This window comes from Cydia pomonella, chromosome 1 (genome assembly GCF_033807575.1).
Source record: "Cydia pomonella isolate Wapato2018A chromosome 1, ilCydPomo1, whole genome shotgun sequence".
Lineage (NCBI taxonomy): Eukaryota > Metazoa > Arthropoda > Insecta > Lepidoptera > Tortricidae > Cydia > Cydia pomonella.
In genome coordinates this window covers 6,435,418-6,456,295 of record NC_084703.1, presented here as the reverse complement: position 1 = coordinate 6,456,295, position 20,878 = coordinate 6,435,418, and the positions used below count along the sequence as shown (strand labels likewise).

General features: G+C 39.2%; 1 protein-coding gene across 1 annotated transcript in view; it reads right to left on the bottom strand.

Moving 5' to 3' along the window:
* LOC133522806 (nuclear pore complex protein Nup153-like) overlaps window positions 1-16,447 on the bottom strand; it is a 28,126-nt gene extending 11,679 nt beyond the window's left edge. The window contains exons 1-6 of the mRNA XM_061858299.1: window positions 15,767-16,447; window positions 9,111-9,320; window positions 6,912-7,200; window positions 6,292-6,651; window positions 3,374-3,536; window positions 152-2,978 (exon numbers count right to left, since the gene is read on the bottom strand). Of these exons, the coding sequence (XP_061714283.1) occupies window positions 152-2,978; window positions 3,374-3,536; window positions 6,292-6,651; window positions 6,912-7,200; window positions 9,111-9,320; window positions 15,767-15,832 (3,915 nt within the window). The 5' untranslated portion in view covers window positions 15,833-16,447. The remainder of the gene's footprint in view (window positions 1-151; window positions 2,979-3,373; window positions 3,537-6,291; window positions 6,652-6,911; window positions 7,201-9,110; window positions 9,321-15,766) is intronic.
* Window positions 16,448-20,878: the final 4,431 nt, after the last annotated feature.

Below are 20,878 nucleotides of genomic sequence, written 5' to 3'. Positions count from 1 at the left end.
GACATTACACGCTACTAGTACGTACAGCGTGAGATTCAATAAAAAGTTGCTAAATTTTATTCTGCTTCTTACAAACCGATACAAAGTTGAAAATCTTATTATAGTTAATTTATATGAAAAATAGGTAAAAAACGTAATGAAGAAACCATACCTGTTGTCCAAACATGAAGGAGGAAGTTTGAGACGTTCCGAAGTTGAAGGAGGGCGCTGGAGACGGCGCCGACGGCGCCTCGAAGGTGGGTATCGAGGGGTTCGGCGTGCCGAACGTCGGCGTGGCTCCCACGTTCGGCCGCCCGAACATGCCCAAGGCCGGCGCCTGAGCGGGCTGCGTGGGGGACCCGAACATCCCCGTCGAATTCTGGTTCGGCGTCGAAAATATGGACGGCTGGCTGTTCTGACTAGGCATTCCAAAGATATTGGGCGTGGATTGCACGTTAGAGCCGAAAGCGGGCGTCGCCGCGGTCTGAGATGCGCCGAAGGCTGGCGCCGCCGCCGGCTGAGTGGCCGAGCCGAACGCGGGTGGCGACGTTGTCAAGTTGCTTCCGAACGCAGGCGTCGATGTCTGCGTGTTGTTCGTGCCGAATGCCGGCGCTGGGGTCCCGCTGAACGGCGTCGACGATCCGAACGAGAAAGGTTTAGGCGCGCTGTTCGTGGTCGCATTCGCGTTGAACGGATTCGCCGTGCTGTTATTTGGCGGTGTCCACGAGGTCTCCTTCTGAATTGCCGACCCAAATATACTAGGAGCGGCCGCGGATAGGCCGTTTCCGGGCGACAGACCCACCGCTAGCGGATTAACCGATAAACTGTTGCCGCCTAAAGAGTTGCTAGTCAAACTGTTAGTTGCTGACAGTCCGTTGCCTCCGGCCAAAGGATTCGGCGCTAAAGGATTTTCCGTCGTAGAACCTCCGAGGGAAAATTGGTTAACGGTGGTGCTGCTGTCCTTCGCCGCGAACGTTGGTGGTTTGAACACGTCAGATTTATTACTATTACCAAATGTGAAATTAAAGCTAGGTTTATCGCCCGATTGCGCTTGAGAGCTGCCAAAGCTGAACATGGGCGCTGCTGTGGGAGCAGGCGCGGTTGTTGAGACCGGCGCGGCAGCAGATGCCGCGGGCGCGTCGCTCTTTGGAAATAAGGAGGTCGGGGTCGTCGTCGGCGGTTCACTCTTTTGGAAGATCGTATTTACAGGTTTTTCGTCAGTCTTTTGGAACATGGATAAAGCTGAGGTGGCTGTGGCTGTGGTCGTTGGCGCGAAGGATATGGTAGTGGCGGGTGTAGTGGTCGCGGTAGCGCCAAAGAGGCCGGTCTTCTCGGCTGATCCGGTTGTTGAGGCAGAGAAAGTCAGGATAGGTGCAGGCGTGCTCGTGGTAGCCAAACTGAGTGATGCGCTTGAGGCATCCTTCTTTAGAGTAAACGCTGTACTTAGCAGCTGATTCGTTGTAGATTTGTCTGCCAATGGGGCCGATCCAAACATCATAACTGGTGGCTTAGCTGGCTCAACTGCCTTTTTCACTTCCTCTGGTTTATCATTCATAATGAGCTTCTCCTTTTCCTCAGATTTGTCTTTCTTTTCGGATTCTTTAGAAGCTTCAGTAAGTTTATTTGGAATCCCGAATAATGGTGCCGGCGTGCTGGTTGGCGCTAATGAGTTCTGTTTAGGAACGCCGAAGGTGAAGGTGGCTTTAGGTGTCTCGGCTGATTTTTCTGCCGCCTTGGGAGCATAAGGCTGATCCTCTGATTTCTTGTCAGGTATGCCGAAGAAGAATGTTGGCGGCGCCTTCGCTAGCACATTATTATTAGTTTCTGATTCTTCTACTTTATCTTTTGTTTCTTCTGGTTTCTCTGACATCTTAGCCAAGTTAGCTTCTTGCGCTTTCGGATCAATGCCAAATTTAAATGTAGTGTTGACAGTTCCAAAGTTGAATTGCTTCTTCTCTGGCTGTTTGGGCGCTCCGGAGCGCTCGGCCTCGCAGCAGACGCATTTGGTTTTATCGCTGTCATTCCTAACTAAGCAATGTTCACACTCCCACTTGTTGGCCTGGGATTTAAGCACAATCTTGAATGTGTTGTCGGGTTTGCTTTCTTCACATTTGCTGCAGGTTCCATTGCTATTTTTTGTAGAGAAGCATTTAGAGCACATTCCTCCGGATTTCTCCACAGCAGGAACAGTTTGTGTGGACTGTTTCTTGGGGTTGGCTGCACCGCAGCAGGCGCACTTGTCGGAAGCGTCGTCGTTACTGGCCCAGCAGTCCTTGCAGGACCACTTGGCGGTGGTGTCCGCCTTGAGGGGCTTAGTGATGTTGTTGACCTGAACTTTTGCACAGTTGACGCATTTGTCGGAGTTGGGTTGGCTGTTGGCGAGTTTGCAAAGGGAGCATTTGGCGGGTAGCGCGGGTGTCGCCGCGGCCGCAGCTTGGGGCTTGTGCCCGCAGCACACGCAAGAGGCCGCATCCGATTTATTTTTCACCCAGCAATCTGGGCAGTTCCAATCAGCCGCCGCTGCCTCAGTTTTTTCGCTTTCTTTTGACGCACCTAGAATTATTGAAGGCTCAGAAGTCTTTTCACTAACGAGAGGCTTGTCTATACTTCTCTCTGGGCTACCGAATGTGAATTTGGGAGGCGTTGACGTCGGCTTAGGAGATTCACTAGTTATTCTCACTGGATTAGCGAAATTGTAAATACTGTTGCTAGTTGTTGTTTCCGACTTACTTTTTTCGACACTGGCCGTTTTAGATGCGAATGTACTAGTGGCGAATGGCGTTGTTGGAGTAGGTTTTTCTATTGAACTTGATTTAGAGGCTACTGGGATGCTGAAATTTGGTAAATTGTTAGGATCAATTTGTAAAACTGCTTTCGGCAGCTCCACTGGAGTGATTGTATGGGTATCTAATGCGTCAGCTTCAATTCCATGAATCCTAGTCCGCTTCGTCTTCACTTTAGTCGTAAACTTGCTGTTACCATCGACCTCCGATTGGTCTCTGTAAACAAATGAAATAGTTAATAGAGCAGTATGATCGACGGCTAATATTATGTAGTTCAATACGGGTACACTAAACGCAAGTAGAAAATGTATTAACTCGCAATAAACACTTATCAATGTGTAACGAGGCCCCAATGTGAAGGCCAGCCACACTTGGCCTTAGGTATATAAAATTAATTAACCTCACTACTTTTAAAGATGTTTTTGATGAGTAATAATAATAACCATCAAAAAAATGTGGCCACATAAAGACACTGTATGAATATAAATTTGACGAACTATAATCCTGGTATGGCCAGTATGCAAATGGGTAAGCTAAAAACCATTCGCTGATCAAGACTGACATTTACGAACAGACCTGATTTGACTGAATTCTGTTAAAAGAACCGTTACCTGTTCTTGGCAGCGGTCGAGTACGTCAAGTAATCGGGCGAGGAGCTACTGTGCGACGCGACGAGCTGCCGCGCAGCGTTGGTGGAGTCGTTGAGGCGCGAGCGCCGCTTCAGTCGAAGGATCGACGCTATGCTTGGCACGTGCAACTCTTGCGTTCTGTAGGCTGCGAGAACAAACCATATGGTCAGCGTCAAAAATAGCGGATCAGACTTCGCATCAAGAGTATCTACCATTCTCTTATAAGTCTAACTTAATAGATCCACTACTATTCAATGCTTTGCCGCTATGCTGATTGTGAGTCTTGTTGCATATTTAGCCCTGCCACTAACCTCAAACGATAAGGTCGTCGGTTTTCTCGTAGTATAGCTTAGTTTGGGACCACCGGCTCAATAGGACGGTTCGAGAACGAGCATGCGAGTGTATTGACTGGTAGTATTACTTGCACCTCAGTAGTCGGCAATGTAACTAAGCTCGCATGCTAGTTATTAAGGTCCGACCGAGAACGCTTTTTTTGTCTCGGCCGAGAACGAGACCGAGACCGAGATTCAATCGGATTCTCGGCCGAGACCGAGACCGAGACCGAGAATTTATAAAATAGAAAAAAAATACGAATTTTGCACAAAAAATGCTTTTATAATCGAAATTCGACGATTTATCAGAAAAAAGTTATCATAATCAAATCGTAGCGCTATTACATAGTACTTTTAGGGTTCCGTAACCAAAATGGCAAACTTAGAACCCTTATAGTTTTGTCATGACCTTATGTCTGTCGGTCTATGCGTATGTCACAGCCAGTTTACTCAAAAACTATACGATATATTTTATAACCAAATTTGGAAAATAGGTGTAGATGTATTATGTATGTCGCTTCTTAGTTTAAAAAAAAATCGTTAAATATATTTTCAAATATATACTCCATATAAATGTAACTAAAAGTAAAAAAAAAAAACATGTGGCTCATCAACATCATTAGATAGGTCTTTAAAAATACATAAAGGTTGCTAAAAACGTTTTTTTTATTAAATAAATACTTTTGGAAATAATCGCTCCAAAAAAATAGTGTGATCCCCTCTTTAACTTTTGAACCGGGAGAGCAAAACCATTTAAAAATATCTGAATAATAAAGCTTAATAAGCAAATAATGTTTCAGGAAAATTATTTTGAATATTGTTGGTTAAGCCATTTAAGAGTATTAAAAAAACTGATCTTCTTATTAAAACGACGAAAGTGCCACTAACATACGCTCTTTTGATTGTACGGCTTTTTTGTAATGTATGAAGGTACGGAACCTTCCATTATGCGTGGTCCGATACGCACTTGGCCGGTTTTTTCAGTACGGATGTGCACAAAAAGAGGTACAATAACAATAATCAAAGTAAAGAGTTCTACAATATAGAACTCCCAAGTGACCCCAGAACCCAAAATATCCGCCACAGGTGTCGTTTTGTATTTACCTAATGCTTTGCTTTTTCCCGTTAACACAAATATATTTAGTATCAAAATATCCAGTGTCATCCACTCACAACAAGTTAATCTAAGTTACATCCAGATAACAATATACACTCATTTATTCATCAATAACAACAACCATAAAATGAAAAGACACAAATGAACAAGTCATTACTTGCAATCGCGCCTATCTGATCCCAACACTTAGTATTTGATAAGTAATTGTCTTAAAATGTGGGTACGAAACCAATCAAAATCACAAAAAACGTCACACCAACCGGGCGGTGCAACCAACGGGTGGCTTAGACCCCGGCGCTCGTGCGCGGAAAATTCAAATTCACCAATGATAACTCATTGCCTAGTCTCGGTCTCGGCAAGAATCTCGGCCCATTTTGGCCGAGAGCCGAGACCGAGATCTCGGCTCGATTTTTGGCCGAGAATGCCGAGACCGAGACCGAGACCGAGATCTCGGTCGGACCTTACTAGTTATGTGCCTTATAAGACTTAGGCCCTCAGCACACGGAGCGTAAGCGTAAGCGTCGCGTAAGCGTATCGTAAAAACGTTACGAGTAGGAGACGCGTAGAGTTCTGGGCACCAAGTGTCGCGTAAGCGTAATCGTTTTATATGTGTAATCTTATTAGTCTCATTAGTTGAAATCATGGTGTCGCTGGCGTCAGATTTCTTCGTCGATACCGACGATCTTACTTTCTCGTCAGATGTAGAAGATTTCTTATTGTTTGATTATGTCAGAAGTTTTGTTTTTTACGCCTGTATTACGTAATGACGACAGAAATCTCATATGCTACGCTACGACGAAGCTTTGTGTGAGGACTTGTTAGAAGTTGTTCGTGCTCGTGGCGCTCTTGTTCTACGCACGTATTACAATACGCTTACGCGTCTCTTACGCTCCGTGTGCTGAGGGCCTTAATGTTTTACTACAGAAATCAGTTTCACCCAGTGAAACTAGCAACGCCGTACTTAAGCATAATAACGTTAATAACTTCTCACGAATCGTCTGCGTTAAGTGGCAGACATAAGTTAGAGCATGGTGTAGGCGAGATTTTTCAAACAATTTAGAAATTAAAACAGACATTGTTTATAGATTTCTAAAGCCAGTGTCATTTGAGTCTATATTTTTTAAACTTATGCGATTGATTAATTGCTTTAGCATGTGGTAGTTGCGTGTTAGCGCAACACGGGTAAATAATAAATTAATATCGATCCTAGAAAACTAATAAGAACCACAAGTAGGTTGTAGTCAAGAAAAAGTATTTGCGTTTAAAAATGTTAGACTTTCTAATTTTATTATTAGAAGCTTAAGGTAATAGTATCTAGTCTTTATCTCATTTTTATGACAAGAAGGTCAAAGCCTATGAAGAAATGTAAGCGGCGTATTTAGTAAAATAATGCATATGTAGCTAAATAAGAAAAACTTACAGGACATAAAGTGATTATACTAAAAACTTACAATTTGTTTTGTTGTAAGGCGACAACAAACTGTGTGAAGTGGAGCTCTCGGAGTGCCGCTTCAACACTTCTTGCCTTGTCGGCCTCGTGTAGTGAGGTATCCTCTTTGCGTCCATCAGAGGTGACGAGTACGACTCTAGGAGCTCCAAGATCCGCCTCGCGGACGTACTCATGTTGTTATCACTAGTGCTTGGCGCCTCTTTCACTGTGGTGTTCTGTCTCTGTGATATATTTGGCTGATTTATGTAAGAGGACGCGGCGCCACCGTATGTGGTCTTGCCGGCGTAGAATGGCGAGCCGAGGAGCGTGGGCTTGAAGGTCGGCTGCCGAGGGTCCCGAAGTGTGTTGCTGGATGTTTTCGCTGCGAAAAGGACTTATTTGAGTGCTATTTAGAAAGTGTACTAAACGCGTAAGCAGGCGTAATCCAATATAGAAAAAATAATTTTATATATCAAGTACAACAAGCGTATTTTAAAAACAAAGCAAAAATTTAATATTAGTTTGGAACTATGACCGACGAACAACCTTTGGAGGTAATATATACAAAGTTTCGAAGTAAATAAGAGCCCTGAAGCTTTGTGGGTGAAATAGGAAATCATATTTAATTTCAACAATTCTCACCATAAGCCTTTTGAGTAGCGTCGCTCAACTCCTGCGTCTTATCCCCGAAGAGAGATTTCCTCTTTCTGGAAGCACTGAGGCCTATAGAGGCCGCCGTCGTGTTTGGAGTGAAGGTAGCCGTCGTGTCCTTATCCGTCCGGTCCGTGGACCGGTCCGTGGTCTCGTCTGGCCTGATGGGTGTGGACACGAAGTTGGTCTCCCGCCGGAACGTGGTCCGACCGGGCGGCGATTGAACTGTGTATTGGGTGGATGACTCTATTGTCTCGATGTTGTTTGTGACGCAACTTGCCTGGAACACGTATTAAATAGAACATCGATTTCTTCGGCGATTGTTTACTGTATTGGGGACGAGCGTGATTTTGACGTGATAGTGTTAATTGAAGTTATTTATAACCCTTTTTCTCGCACAATAAGATAAAGTAGTGAGTTCCTTGACGCTTAATTATTGTCCTAATGATTCTAGTTAGGAAAAAATGCCTTAGGGTGGTATTCCATTTGTCCAATATCTTTGTCCAGTGTGCATTTGATCATAATATTGGGTGACTTCATCAAATTTACGAGAAACACCGATATTTGATCAAATATATAACGAATGACATTTAATTTAAAATGGCTACGCAAACCGTATAAAAACTTGAACCAAGATATTGGTTAAGTGGTATGGGCCAAAAGTTGTTCAAATATTGGATATAGCAATTGGACAGATGGAATACGACCTTTAGGCCATTGCACAACTATTTGCAATTATTACACTAGCCAAATATTACTTCTAACATTTACAGTAAGAATTACAACAAATTAAAAAATATTGTGAAATATAAAGGAAGGAAGGGCACAGCTTCAATAAAATTATGAACCCAAGAATAGACTCAAAAAGTGTTACATGGCTGTCAATAAAGTTGGTTCGAAACAATCCCCTTCAATCGCAATTTTAAAATGATAAGTTTACAGCTCCCTCTTGAACATACATAATTATTAATAAAGTTTTCCTGAAGCCGGCTAAAACACGTGATAAGTCCCCCTACGACACGCACGCCCCGTGACGGCAAAGAAGCCCATAAACATTTCTACCTAACAAAAATTCTTAATGAAGGCGTCAATGAAACCCAAAACACACATTTAAGAATTCGTAATGAAGGCGTTATGTACGCGTTAAACTTGACGGCAAAGAAGCCCAAGAACTATTTTGCTTACTACGCACCAAGTAAAGGTAGTTTTGGTTAAGACTCGAGTCCTTTCGAGTCCTCTGCTTTAAGATGTGTTTTTAGATTTGTTGTTTTCCACTTGTTATAAGTAAGACTCAGGCTTTTGCAGACATTTGAGACCTATCAGCTCTAATTTTTTTACAAAAAGAAATCATATTGCATTAAATTGCATTGTGTTCACGTAAAATTCATGGGTTACTTACACCATACAATTACGCTTATTTTCTTTACTGCTAGTAGTGTTTAGATAGAACCCACAAAATTATTGAAGGAGTCTTTATTCGGGGCTCGAGTCCTTTCGAGTCGCGCTTAAAAAAGACTGCATAAAGGACTCGACCCGAGTCTCGGAAGATTTTCAACGCAGATTCTCGTAAAATCGAACCGTGTTTTTCGGGGGTATTCACCCCCGTTTAAGGCCCCCGTTTTAACTAAATGGCACAATTTTTTTTAAATAAAATGTAATTAAATGTTGTATATAGCGTTGTTACGGGTTGGTTAACGGGTAATAAATTTAACGCAACCGAATAATTGAAAACTGCGAGACATGTCTTTTTTAACATCGATCGTCCGAGATACTTAGTAGCAAATGTACTAATAAACTCGTACTAAACACTAATCAATATGCGAACAGGCCCTAAGTTAACGGTAAAAATAAATAAATAAATTATTGATTATCTGTGAAATAGAGTTATTTAGAATACATAATCTTGGAGGAAGTTACGTAATTGAAACTCAGGAGTGCACCCTTGAAATTAACAAAAAACAAATAAAACACGGTGTAGACTCAAAAGACGTTCCTACCAACACTAAGAAAAGTACAAATTAAATAATCATACTAAAAATCAGTTTCGCAACTTTCGGATTATTTGGAACAAACATCATCAGTACTATCAAGACAGTAGTATGAAAATATGAAATCAATTTTCTAGTTATTTATTTTATCTATTGTTTGCAAGTCGCTAGGAAAGAAAGCTTTTATAAATATATAACTCACGTCAGCGCTCCCGAAAGAGCGTTCTTCTCGCCGCATCCTCTTGTTCGGGGGCTGCACCGGACTGTCCGGGCCCTCATCCTCTGTCGACGAGTCCGTCGCGTCCGTACCTCCTGCCGAACCGTTGGCACTCGAGCGAGGGCTGCTGAACCATTTTGTTATAGTCGCTGGCAGCAAACCCGACACCCGTGACGTCACGTTCTTTACGAACGACTGTAAAGACATAGTGAGTGTGAGTGTTTTAAATGAGAACTCATGGAGTCGCGCGGCGCTTGGAACAAATCACAGAAAGTCTTATGTCGCATACTAAGCAAGCCTAGCACAAGTCGATTGATAAGAGTTTGCACGAGATTCTACTATGTCAATATTTTCATACCCAGCCGGCGCCTGCTCTTGTGTATAATATATGCATATCAGGTATACTAAGCAACGATATAGAATATTTAGTTACAAAAGCGTTCTAGATTCAAGATTTTATTTTTTATAGCTTATAAGTTATAATACAGTCCAGTACAACTGGACTTTTAGCGAAAAGCATCAATCCTATAGGGAGCGTGCATGAACTGTAGGAGGCAGTACAGGAGCCGTCAGATTTACGGATTCAAGCGTAAATGTGATGTTTATTGTTCCGATGTAGCCCTCAAGATGGCAGCACTTACTATGCACAAGAAAACACGAGACGTGTAAATGTACATGTTTATGGTTCCGATTCAGGCCACAAGATGGCAGACCCTCCAACGCGCACGGTCCATATATAACTTATTATTTAAATGAATGAGTTTTCTTTTTGACAGAAAATTGTAATTCTATTGCCAGATTTATGTAGATTGGATCCTTTTCCCTAAATTACTTTCAATAATGCTCCACAAGTTCAAGACGTAATAAAGTATAAGTTTTTTCTTCCATTTATAAAAACATTTGAATTCCCGCCTTAATGGAAATAATCCAGTCAATTTTGGACCAGCTTTTGGACTATAGTTGAATGCATATTGAATTACATTTATAACCGTGTCTATAGTGAATTTATTTTATTACCTTTATTTACAGACATTTCGGAATAGGTTTGACTGGTCATAGTCGTGGCTAACCGATTTTCCAGCACAATGTCAAAACAAAGATTTGTGTTACTACCCAACGAAATGTCAACACGAAAGTTCAAGTTGGCGATAGCTATCGCCAACCTTGGGATCGGTGATCCAGAAATTAAAGCCAAGGGATCTATCTTCGGATGTCTCGGGGGATATTGTGAGTATTTTAACATGTGTGTAGTAGGTGGTTTGAAAGAGTGATGTCTACCAAAAACTTTTTCAGACTTTTCGTGGGGTATTTACACAAATCCGTGTTTTGACATTTTGCTGGGACACCAGTTAGCCGCGTGCGACCATGACCAGTGCAACCTGTGTCAAAACGTCGGTAAATAAAGGTAATAAAATAAATTCGCGTGTCTATAGCGAATTTCAGTCATAAAATGTAATTCAATATGTGTTCAAAACGCGAAAGTTTTAAATGTTTTACGGAATGTTAACCAAAACACGCTTTTTAGCACGTACGTAGCTTTTTATACGTGTATTTGAAGCACATTCGCAAGGCATCGGCACTCTCCATCATATCTGAACTCATATATAATAAATAATGGCTTGACAATTAACACATGTTACTAGTGTACCAGTATAAGTATTATTATAGCCAACTATTAGCTTTCATTTACATGGTACATATACACACACACCTGGTACACATTTACCTGGTGGTGGTGGACATAGATGTTGGAAAATGTACAGCCAGCAACAGAAGTTGCTAAGCGAGTGAGGTATTCAAAAATACCAGAACACAAATCTATTATTAACCGAGTAAGTCTGTGTGCTAGCTAAATTACTTCAGCTGATTACTGTACATATAACTGGGTTTATTTAAACTATAAATATGTTAGTGCTTATAATAAACTAGCTTCCGACTTCATCTGCATGGAATGATGATGGTGAAAGATGAAAACTATCATATTTCCTTCCCAGGGCCACAAACTATCTCTATACTATATTTCATCTAATTTGGTTTACCAGTTTAAGCATGATGAGGTAACAGACAGACAGATCTTTCGCATTTATAACGTTATAGTTCGTGTCATCCACGATGACGCGCAGATTTGTCAAATCTAACATTTTAGAGGAAAGTGGACGGCCGCTTCTCCATACAGACAGTCCCCATTTTCCTTTCTAGATATTGATATTATGTAAAATATTTTTACATAATTTGATGTATATTAAGCATAGCTATGCCCCTACATTTGACTTTTTTAGATTTTTTGATTATTGTAAAAATTAGGAGTGACAAACAGATTTCATACAAATTTTTAAATGACCCAACTCTTATAATTAGCGTTGCAGAGGACAGAGTTCAGTAAAGAATGTTGGAGGAGGCCTATGCCAAAATACACCGAACTGCGGGACATTATCTAGTAAAAAAAATATATATATATATATATACATATATATCTAATTAAACAACGTTATACCCAAGGATCGGAAATAAATGGCTATATAAATAAATAAATAAAAAACTCTATAATAATGAAAAACTCGAAAAAAATCAATTGTAGGGGCATAGCTATGGTTGATATACAACAAATTGTGTGAGAATATTCTCAAAAAATGTTAATATCCAGAGAGGAAAATGAGGACTACGTTTGTATGAAAAGGCGATTTCGCACGGGTCCTCCACTTTCGTCTTAAAGGCACAATACGAGTCAAGCCACGTGTCTTCGTGAAAGACACAATCTATAGAAGGGATAAGTATACAGAACAATGAAACAAATAGTAACACATGGCCAATTGAATCCTATCGACTTTCAGATTACAATCCTTTCGATGCAGCATGAATTCATGAATACATTTTCTGCCTTTATTCACATGGTCAACTGTAGGTATTAAATCTGAGGGACCTGCCAGTTTTCCAATTTATAAGTTTAGCATTTAACCTTTCAAATGTGTTGTTTACTATAAGATAAACGAGGCAAAGTGAGGAAGACAAAAGAAGTGTTGGATCTATATGCCCAGCACACCTTATAAATGACCTGGCTTAAAAACCCGAGAGTTTGTAATGGAGACACAAATAATAAAAATACAATACAAATACTCTTTACTGCACACCTTAATACAGAAACAATACAAATAATAATTGTGTATTGGTCAAATATTGTGGGTTCAAACCTCGGTTCTGCAGAAAAATTCTTTCAAAGAGCAGAAAAAATGCAAAAAGGTAAATAAAACTTCTGTTAGAATCCTTATCATACACAGACAAAAGGTTAATCGAGGTGGTTGGTAAGAAGTTATTATTGTTAACTTCTGACTGAAAGGCTTAGCTACATGAAGCTGATTTTTACCATGTTAAGTAACTTCTTTCCAGTCATACCCCATTGCTCATGATTACCACAGACGCTTAGCACGACTTTGCGCCATTTGCGTCCAGCATATGCCTTTACTGTGTCTATCCACCGAGTAGGTGCTCTTCCTCTACTTCTCTTCCCTTCTACATGACCGATCACATATTGACAGATAACTAACTACTTCAGGGCCACTAACACCAATCACTGAACCTGGAGTTACCATGGTTACCAGTACAATTTGACACTATTAACGGTTTAACTGATTAACCCCGGGTTAGTGGGATGGTGCAAGTGGATGGATGAGTGATGATGAGTGATGGAGTGGATGGAGTGGTGGATGGTATAGTTCGAGTCATCCACGATGACGCGCAGATTTGTCAAATCTAACCTTTAATAGAATAACATTAGCATTAGGAAATGATGAAGCAGATGAACTGGACCGGAAAGGTTCAGAAACACCAGTATATGGACCCAAGCCCATAATACCCCTACCAGTATCTTACATACACAACCAGCTAGATCAACATCACAGACAACTACACAATTAGTACTGGAATGAAATGAAAACATGTAAGCAAACCAAAGATAATCTACTGGAACTAAATCACAAGATCACTACAATATTACTGAAAGCACCAAGATGTCAACTACGTAAAATAGTAGGGTTAATAACAGGATATAACACCCTAACAAACACCTGTATAATATGGGTAAAACTGAGGAAACAACAAAACATATTCTCCTAGACTGTAAACAGGTAGAAGTACAAGGTGTCCGTGAGCATTGCGAGAGATATTAACGGTGCATTCCTGATGGCAACAGAAGCAAAAAATATTATATGACTTTTTGTGAAATTGGACAAAAAAAATTTTTTTTGTTCTTTTTTCCCCTTTTTGAACACCCCTGTACATAAAACTTAATTTTTATTGATAAACACATAACCTAAAATTAACTTAAAAGTTTTTTATTTTATTTGGAGGTATCCTCTCGAAAAAAATTTTTTTTAATTTTTCGATGTCAATCAATAGGTATGTCCAGACTAGACCTCAAAGTGGCAATACCGCAGTCAAAAATGTGTTTTGTACTGACTTATTGCGAAAGAATAATTTCGAAAAACATTTAATTATCTCTGAATCTAGGCCTAATCCAGAAAATTTTACATGACATTTTAGTTTCTAAATATTACCAGGAATGCTTAGTTAAAATGTCTCGCAATGCTCACGGGCACCTTGTATACAGGAGCAAACACCTAGGTAATCTGTGCACATTAAAGGAGGCAGTTGGCAACCTGAAGACTGCTAGGTTTTGTGGAGGAGCAGGGGTGGTTAGAGTAGTGCTACTTTGCTTCACACAAAATAGGCACAATGAATATTGATTTGCGGAAAGAAAATCACTGCATAACTCTTTACCAACCACCTGAGATAAGTGGTAGGCCTATAATGATCAAATCCCATAGCAATTCATTGAAACTCAGGGTTGGCTAAACTTGACTATCTGCTGTAGGGAACTTCCCCAAGACTTAATATAATAATTTTACCAAGAAAATTGATGTCTTGACGATGATGGTCTTATTGTAAAACTTTCCAAATTTCAATTTTTTCCAATTCCAAATCCTCTACACATTTTAGGTGTTACAATTAGTAAACAGTCTTGTAGCAGAATTATGATTTAATGCTAGTTAAGGTAAATTTATGTACTAAGAGTATGTTATTGATAATAAAACTTATTATTATTCTTATTCTAGAGTTAGCTTGGTCCAGTCCGACTCTAACATTTCAATCTTCATGACCTGCTTTGATGGCTCATAGATAACTTATTGATTCAAAACATAGTAAAAGCTTTAATTGAGTTGATAAATCTTAACTCAGTTTTACCAATGGCAGTTTTTCTGCTATTGAATTTGGAATCTTGTTTTATTTTTATATTAGGTCAAATCACAAATTGAATTTGTACTCGTTATAAGTATGAGGAAATTTATGAGGTTAATAATAGTGACACTAACACAGATCTGCAAATCTGCAAAGCAAAGCTTGTATTATGGGTATTACGGGATGACATTTAGATAAATACATACTTAGGTACAAATAAATGCCCTTAGCAGGATCGAACCTGAGATCTCCTGCTTTATAAGCAGGGTCACTGCCAATATATAATTTATACACTTAATAATCAGCCTACATGTTAAGCAAGATGTCTCATAGTACTTTCTTGAGATGAAAGACTCCATACAAATAAAATAACAGCCTTCAGTTAGTGGCTTGAATTATTTTGTGTTGTACATCAAAATTATTATTTTTATTCTACTATAATATTTTGCTAGTCACTCGTTACATTTAATTAATATTTAAATTTAGTACTAATTTCACCAGATCCTCTTTAAATCAGTTTTATAAACCAGTAACAAATATATTTCATAAAATTATGTAAAATGGTGACTTCATCATTTAAACAGAATTAATCTTCAATCACAAGCTAATTAGGGGGAGTCAAGTGAACTAAATAGCCTATAAAAGTTTATGATAGCTTTGCAGACAAATAATAAACATTGCCAACCATTTCACCCCTATATTCTTGAACAGGATAGGTTTGATAACTCACTGCAATAGTATGAGCTGTTATTAAATATTTATAAATTTTCTCAAATTATGGCAATTAAACTAAATCTAAGTTCCACCAAACAAAATATGTTTACTGATGACTCAAACAACCATCCTTAAATGGTAACAGATGTTGTCATATAGATAAAATGTCTAAAATGCCTAGCAGATATCAACTAGATCAGAAGTACTTAGACATAACTAATAAAATATAGTAGGTTTTTAACAAATTGCAGCAAGTCATGAATAATTCTAAGTATAATATCTTGCAAACTCAAATCAATCTGTAGGACACACATGTATATGATAGTCATTTTTCTGAGGATCTTATCCAAAAGCAGTCTTTACATACCTTATCCATAGTTCGTTTATGGCATTAAACAGCCTGTTAACAATAATTATAGGCTTATAGAGCACAGCAAGACCAACGGAGCATGGACTTTGGCAAGACCAGATTGTCGCACACACAAAAACTTGAAATACAACCACTTTTTAGCCTCAAAAAAATCTCAACGTAATTTATAGTATTTTATCGAACCGTCAACAAATTGTGATCAATCGCCATGCAAAGCGTCACTTCTTAAGATATAAATACACATCTACGCGTGAGGCCGCGATCGGTAAGAACAAATTTTAACGACTATGTCGCGAGAGCGGGAATCGGTAAGGTGACAACTTACATTGTTAGATTCTCCAGACGATGATCGGGACCGCTTTCCCTTGTTCTTCGAAAACACGCTACTCATTGTGGATAAATTTTAAGACACTTGCTTATAGCTTGCGAAAAACTACTAAATGTGTAATTTTTGGGCAAATAAATTCACAACTAGCAAAAACGTGACAAACATGGCGTCTCAAGAACGTGTCAGAATGGAGCTTGGAGGGATCTTCACAAACATAATATAGCAAATAAACTACCACTGATTTAACGTTAGTCGTTTTCCCCTGCTAGATCTTCAAAAAAACTAATAAAGTAAAACCATATATTATATTAACTTGATAAAAATTTTAAATGAATAAAAACGGCGACTTTTCACACTACAATATTCATTTTTTTTTAATTTGCGTTATCACTGTTGCCAGCTATTTCACGCTTTTCTTGGTAATACCAGGCGAAAAACTATTTGCAAGATTATGCGTCAAACCTAGTACTTACAATCACATTCTAGATAATCTGGACCAAATTAATTCAGAAATATAATGTAATTGCGTAAATTACTTGCTTTTGTAACAGTATATTCCAAGATATAATCACCCACCGATTAGGTTCTGAATACAGTTTTTCAAATTGTCCAGTCCGCTAACATTACGTTTTGGTACTTTCCGCTGCACGGTGGGCTGATACCAAAGAGTAAAGCAAGTGGTTAGAAGCCGAAAAATCTAAGTGTTCTCAAAATAATATGCTTAGAGTCAAACCAAGATAAGTTGGCAGCGATTTTGATACCCCAGACGGTGCACGGGTTATTTTAAACGTCAAACTTGTATGAAATGATGACGTTTACTTGACACGTGCACCGTCTGGGCTATCAAAATCGCTGCCAACTTATCTTGTTCTGACTTCTACCTATTTTTAGGTTTTATACAAAAGAAAAAGACTTTTATTTTGAAAAAAAAAGTTACCATAATCATTGTTTTATGGAGGGTAGAGGAAAAGAGAACAATCTTTTATGGGAGAGTTGTTGCAAAAATGTCCAGCTGGCAGCTATAAATAATAGTTCGAAATCTCTCCATTGATGGACATCCACAAGGACATGAACTTATAGATTGTTATAGATGGAGTGAAGTGCGCTGTCAGTATTTGTCCGGGATGTATTGTGGCTCGTGGCGCCGCCTATTTAAGGTTTTTTGATGGACACTTTCCGTACACATAGATTGTTCTCCTTCCTTCTACCTTCTATTTCTAAAGTAGTAAATTGGTTTAATGTTAATAATTTATTGTTAAATGAGAAAAAGACTAAGTGCATTAAGTTTGTTACAAGTCACATAAGGAATGAGCAAACAAGTGTCATTGTCAAGGATGAGGAATTGGAACTAGTAGATAGTACAGTTTTTCTTGGTATAACTTTAGACTCTAAACTACAATGGGGTCCCCATATTGCTAATCTCTCGAAAATACTGAGTTCTGCAGCTTTTGCAGTGAGCAAGATCCGTCAGTTAACAGACGTGAAAACAGTTCGATTAGTTTACTTTAGTTACTTTCATAGCATTATGTCATATGGTATTTTACTATGGGGCAGTGCTTCAGAGATAAATACCATTTTTGTTTTGCAGAAGAGGGCTATTCGTGCAATATATAAAATGTACCATAGAGACACACTTAGAGATAAGTTTAAGGACATTAACATAATGACAGTGCTCTGTCAATATATTTATGAAAATATTCTGTATGTACATAAAAACATTGCCAGTTTTGAGAAAAACTGTGAAATACATAATATTAATACTAAAAATAAGCATAAGCTCGCAGTGCCCTTCACTAGGCTCCATAAAATTAAGAAATCATTCATGGGTAATTGTGTAAGATTTTACAATAAACTTCCTAATATTATAACTGAATTGTCTGTTAGTAAATTTAAAAATTATGTAAAACGTAAGCTTATCTCTAAAGCCTATTATAGCACACAAGACTACATGAATGATGAAACACAGTGGGATTAAGTGTGATTGTAAAGAATGAATTATTTATTGTTATGTTAATAATGATGAAATTGATAATTCAATGTATATATATACCGTATTTTTTGACATTTTGATTTTATTCTAGAAAGTTTCTAGACTAGTATTTTTATACAATTATGATGTTTGACGATCCTTTTGTGAAATTCTTATTATTAAGTTTACCATATCTATAATAATTCAATGTTTTTTAGAACAATAATAACTGCATCAATAAATTGCTCTGATATTTAGATTAAGATGATATTTGTAAAATTTGACGATTTAAAAGTGCCTGTTGCTAGGCCTATTTGAATAAAGAATATTTTGACTTTGACCTCCATACATTGTTTGGTGAGCCATTTCCTATAGGGCCCTCCACACTCGTGCGCGAATCGAGGCGCGAAGCCACGAACGCGAGTGTGGAGGGCCCTCGCGTCGATTTCGCAGATTGTTCACGCCTTCGCGCCTTATTCCCCGTTTTTTGTCGGTATTTGGCCCGCATCAAAGGAGACGCGAAGCGCGAACTTGCAAGACCCCACACTCACGATCGCTTCGCGCCGCGATTCGCTCACGAGTCGGTTAATCTGTTAGACTGTTAAACTGTCATAACCTTCTATGGCGGCTACTTGGTTACATTGGGTGCGAACTTGATCAACCAAAAATCAATTTGACAGTTCCCAGTTTGAATCAGGGCCCCTACCGGGAATATCGAAGTTCGTCAATTGTGGGCATTTTACTCTCTCACTCTAATTACGTCATAATAAGAGTAAAAGAGAAAGATCCCCGCAATTTGCGAATTTCGGTTTTCGCGGAAGGCCCCCAGTGCCTTGCCGTAAACTAAATCCGATCAGCTGACGCTTCGGCGCCATCTTGCCGCGAACCAAACTACGAAATCGCCGTGAAATTATGCGAGTGTGGAGTCTACGTCAATGTCGCGGTATGTTCGCTCCCCGAAAACGCGCCGCGATTCACGCGCAGTCTGGAGGGTGCGAACTTGATCAACCAAAAATCAATTTGACAGTTCCCAGTTTGAATCAGTGCCTTGCCGCAAACTAAATCCGATCAGCTGACGCTTCGGCGCCATCTTGCCGCGAACCAAACTGCGAAATCGCCGTGAAGTTGTGCGAGTGTGGAGTCTACGTCAATATCGCGGAATGTTCGCTCCCCGAAGTCGCGCCGCGATTCACGCGCATAGTCTGGAGGGGGGCTTATCAAATGTCATTTTTTAAATAAGTAGGTTTTACAAAACATTTCGAAACGGCCGAAACTAAAAACCTCATAAGGTACCTTTTCCGTGGGATGTCACAATTATCTAAAATCACATGTCATTTGCTGGAAGTATGTTGCAAGGTCTTGTGATAGTCTTGTGGTATTGTTTTAAATGTCAAGGTCACTTTTTTAATGATCTAATATAGATCTAATTTAACAGGCAACATACGAGGGATTAAGGCTGGGAGAACACACGAGGGAATCCCTTGCAAAAATCTGTCAGGTATTGGAAATGGAGGAAACTTAAGAGTTTTTAATTCTGAGGGTTTCCAAAAACAAAATGCAGTTTATCTGCCTGTCTATCGCACTAATGGGGAAGAGTGATAGAGAGGCAGATAATGAAATTACGATTTTCATTTTTCGCGGTAAGCCCCCTTTAGACAAACATGGTATCAAACCAGAGACTTGTCATACGCTTCGCTTGGTATCAAACACGGTGCAGTAATAAAACATGGCGTTATCCTGTACCATACTTGTGAAGTAATTTATTTAAATTTTCTAACCCAACTTCATCCCTTGCTGGCGTTTTTTAAAAGACTTGTGTTTTCCTCTTTCGAACAAATCTACATTACAACTGTTACAAGCCTTTTAATTCAACGCATTTACTGCCAGCGTGAGCTACGCGCTACGTTCGTAGCCGGTAACGTGGGTTTTCCGCATTGTAGCGAAAAGCACCTACGAACAGCGGGTCGCTGACAACAGAGATGGGCATTAATCGATTAACTTTTTAATCGATTAAAAAGTTAATCGTCGATTAATTTAACCGCGATTAATTTAGTCGACCTAACATACGATTGAAATTGAATTAATCTGAATATTCATCGATTAACTCTCGATTGAAAGTCGATAGGCGGTCATTTTTATACGTAACAAAAATTTAAGATTTAGAGTAGAGTAGAGAGAGTTTATTTCTTGCGTTCATATTAAAAACGATTCCAATGTGATATAAAAGTGCTTCAATAATACAAGATAGTTACTATTAGGTATATAGTACAGATATAAAAGTACTTGGCGTGGCATCTCTATAAGGTAATTTTGTAAGTTAGGTAAGGTAAGGTTTGATTGGGCTTGTAGTGCAGGTACAAATATTAAAAATAGAACGACCAATGAGTATGAAAGATCTTTTGCCCTACCCCGTGATACTAATAGTAATTTGGGCTATTGCCTATTGGTAGGTGCCGACTATCCGTAGATGTCGACTATTGGTAGGTGTCGATCATCGGTAGGTGCCGACACTGCCGCCTATTAGCAGGATTCTTTGATTGTTGGTAAGTGTCGAGTATTGGCAAGTACCAATTGGCTAGTTGACAGTTTTTTTGTAAATAATGTCAAACGATCTTGATTTTCCTGAGGATCAATTGACTATACAGGACTCATGGCATTTAATCAACACAAAGGTCAGAAATGAGAGTTAAAGTCTGACGCTCGCACTCGACGATTGATACGCCTCTAACAAAATGATAATGTGATGTGACGTCACATTACATAAGTCTGTCCTAAATGTATGAAAGATCAAGTACCCAATTAATGTTAGGTGCCGACTGTTGATAGGTGTCGACTGTTGGGAGGTGTCCGCTATTGGTAGATGTCGTCTATTGGTAGGTGCCGTGGCTCTGTGAGCAGTAGACCTCACGCTAAGCTTAAAAATACTTCGATGATTACCACAGCGAACTCACAATGGTCTTAACCCTTTTCCAGGCCCCACCAATCTACAAGGTTTTCCCAAAAAATCCAAATATATTCCAATTAATCCAGCTTTGACGAATTCATTTGATGACAAGTGACATTTCCAGAAACTGCAATCTAATTTGAACCTTAAATCTCAATGTTAAAGTTGAAATTGTAATGGCGCGTATGTGGTCTAT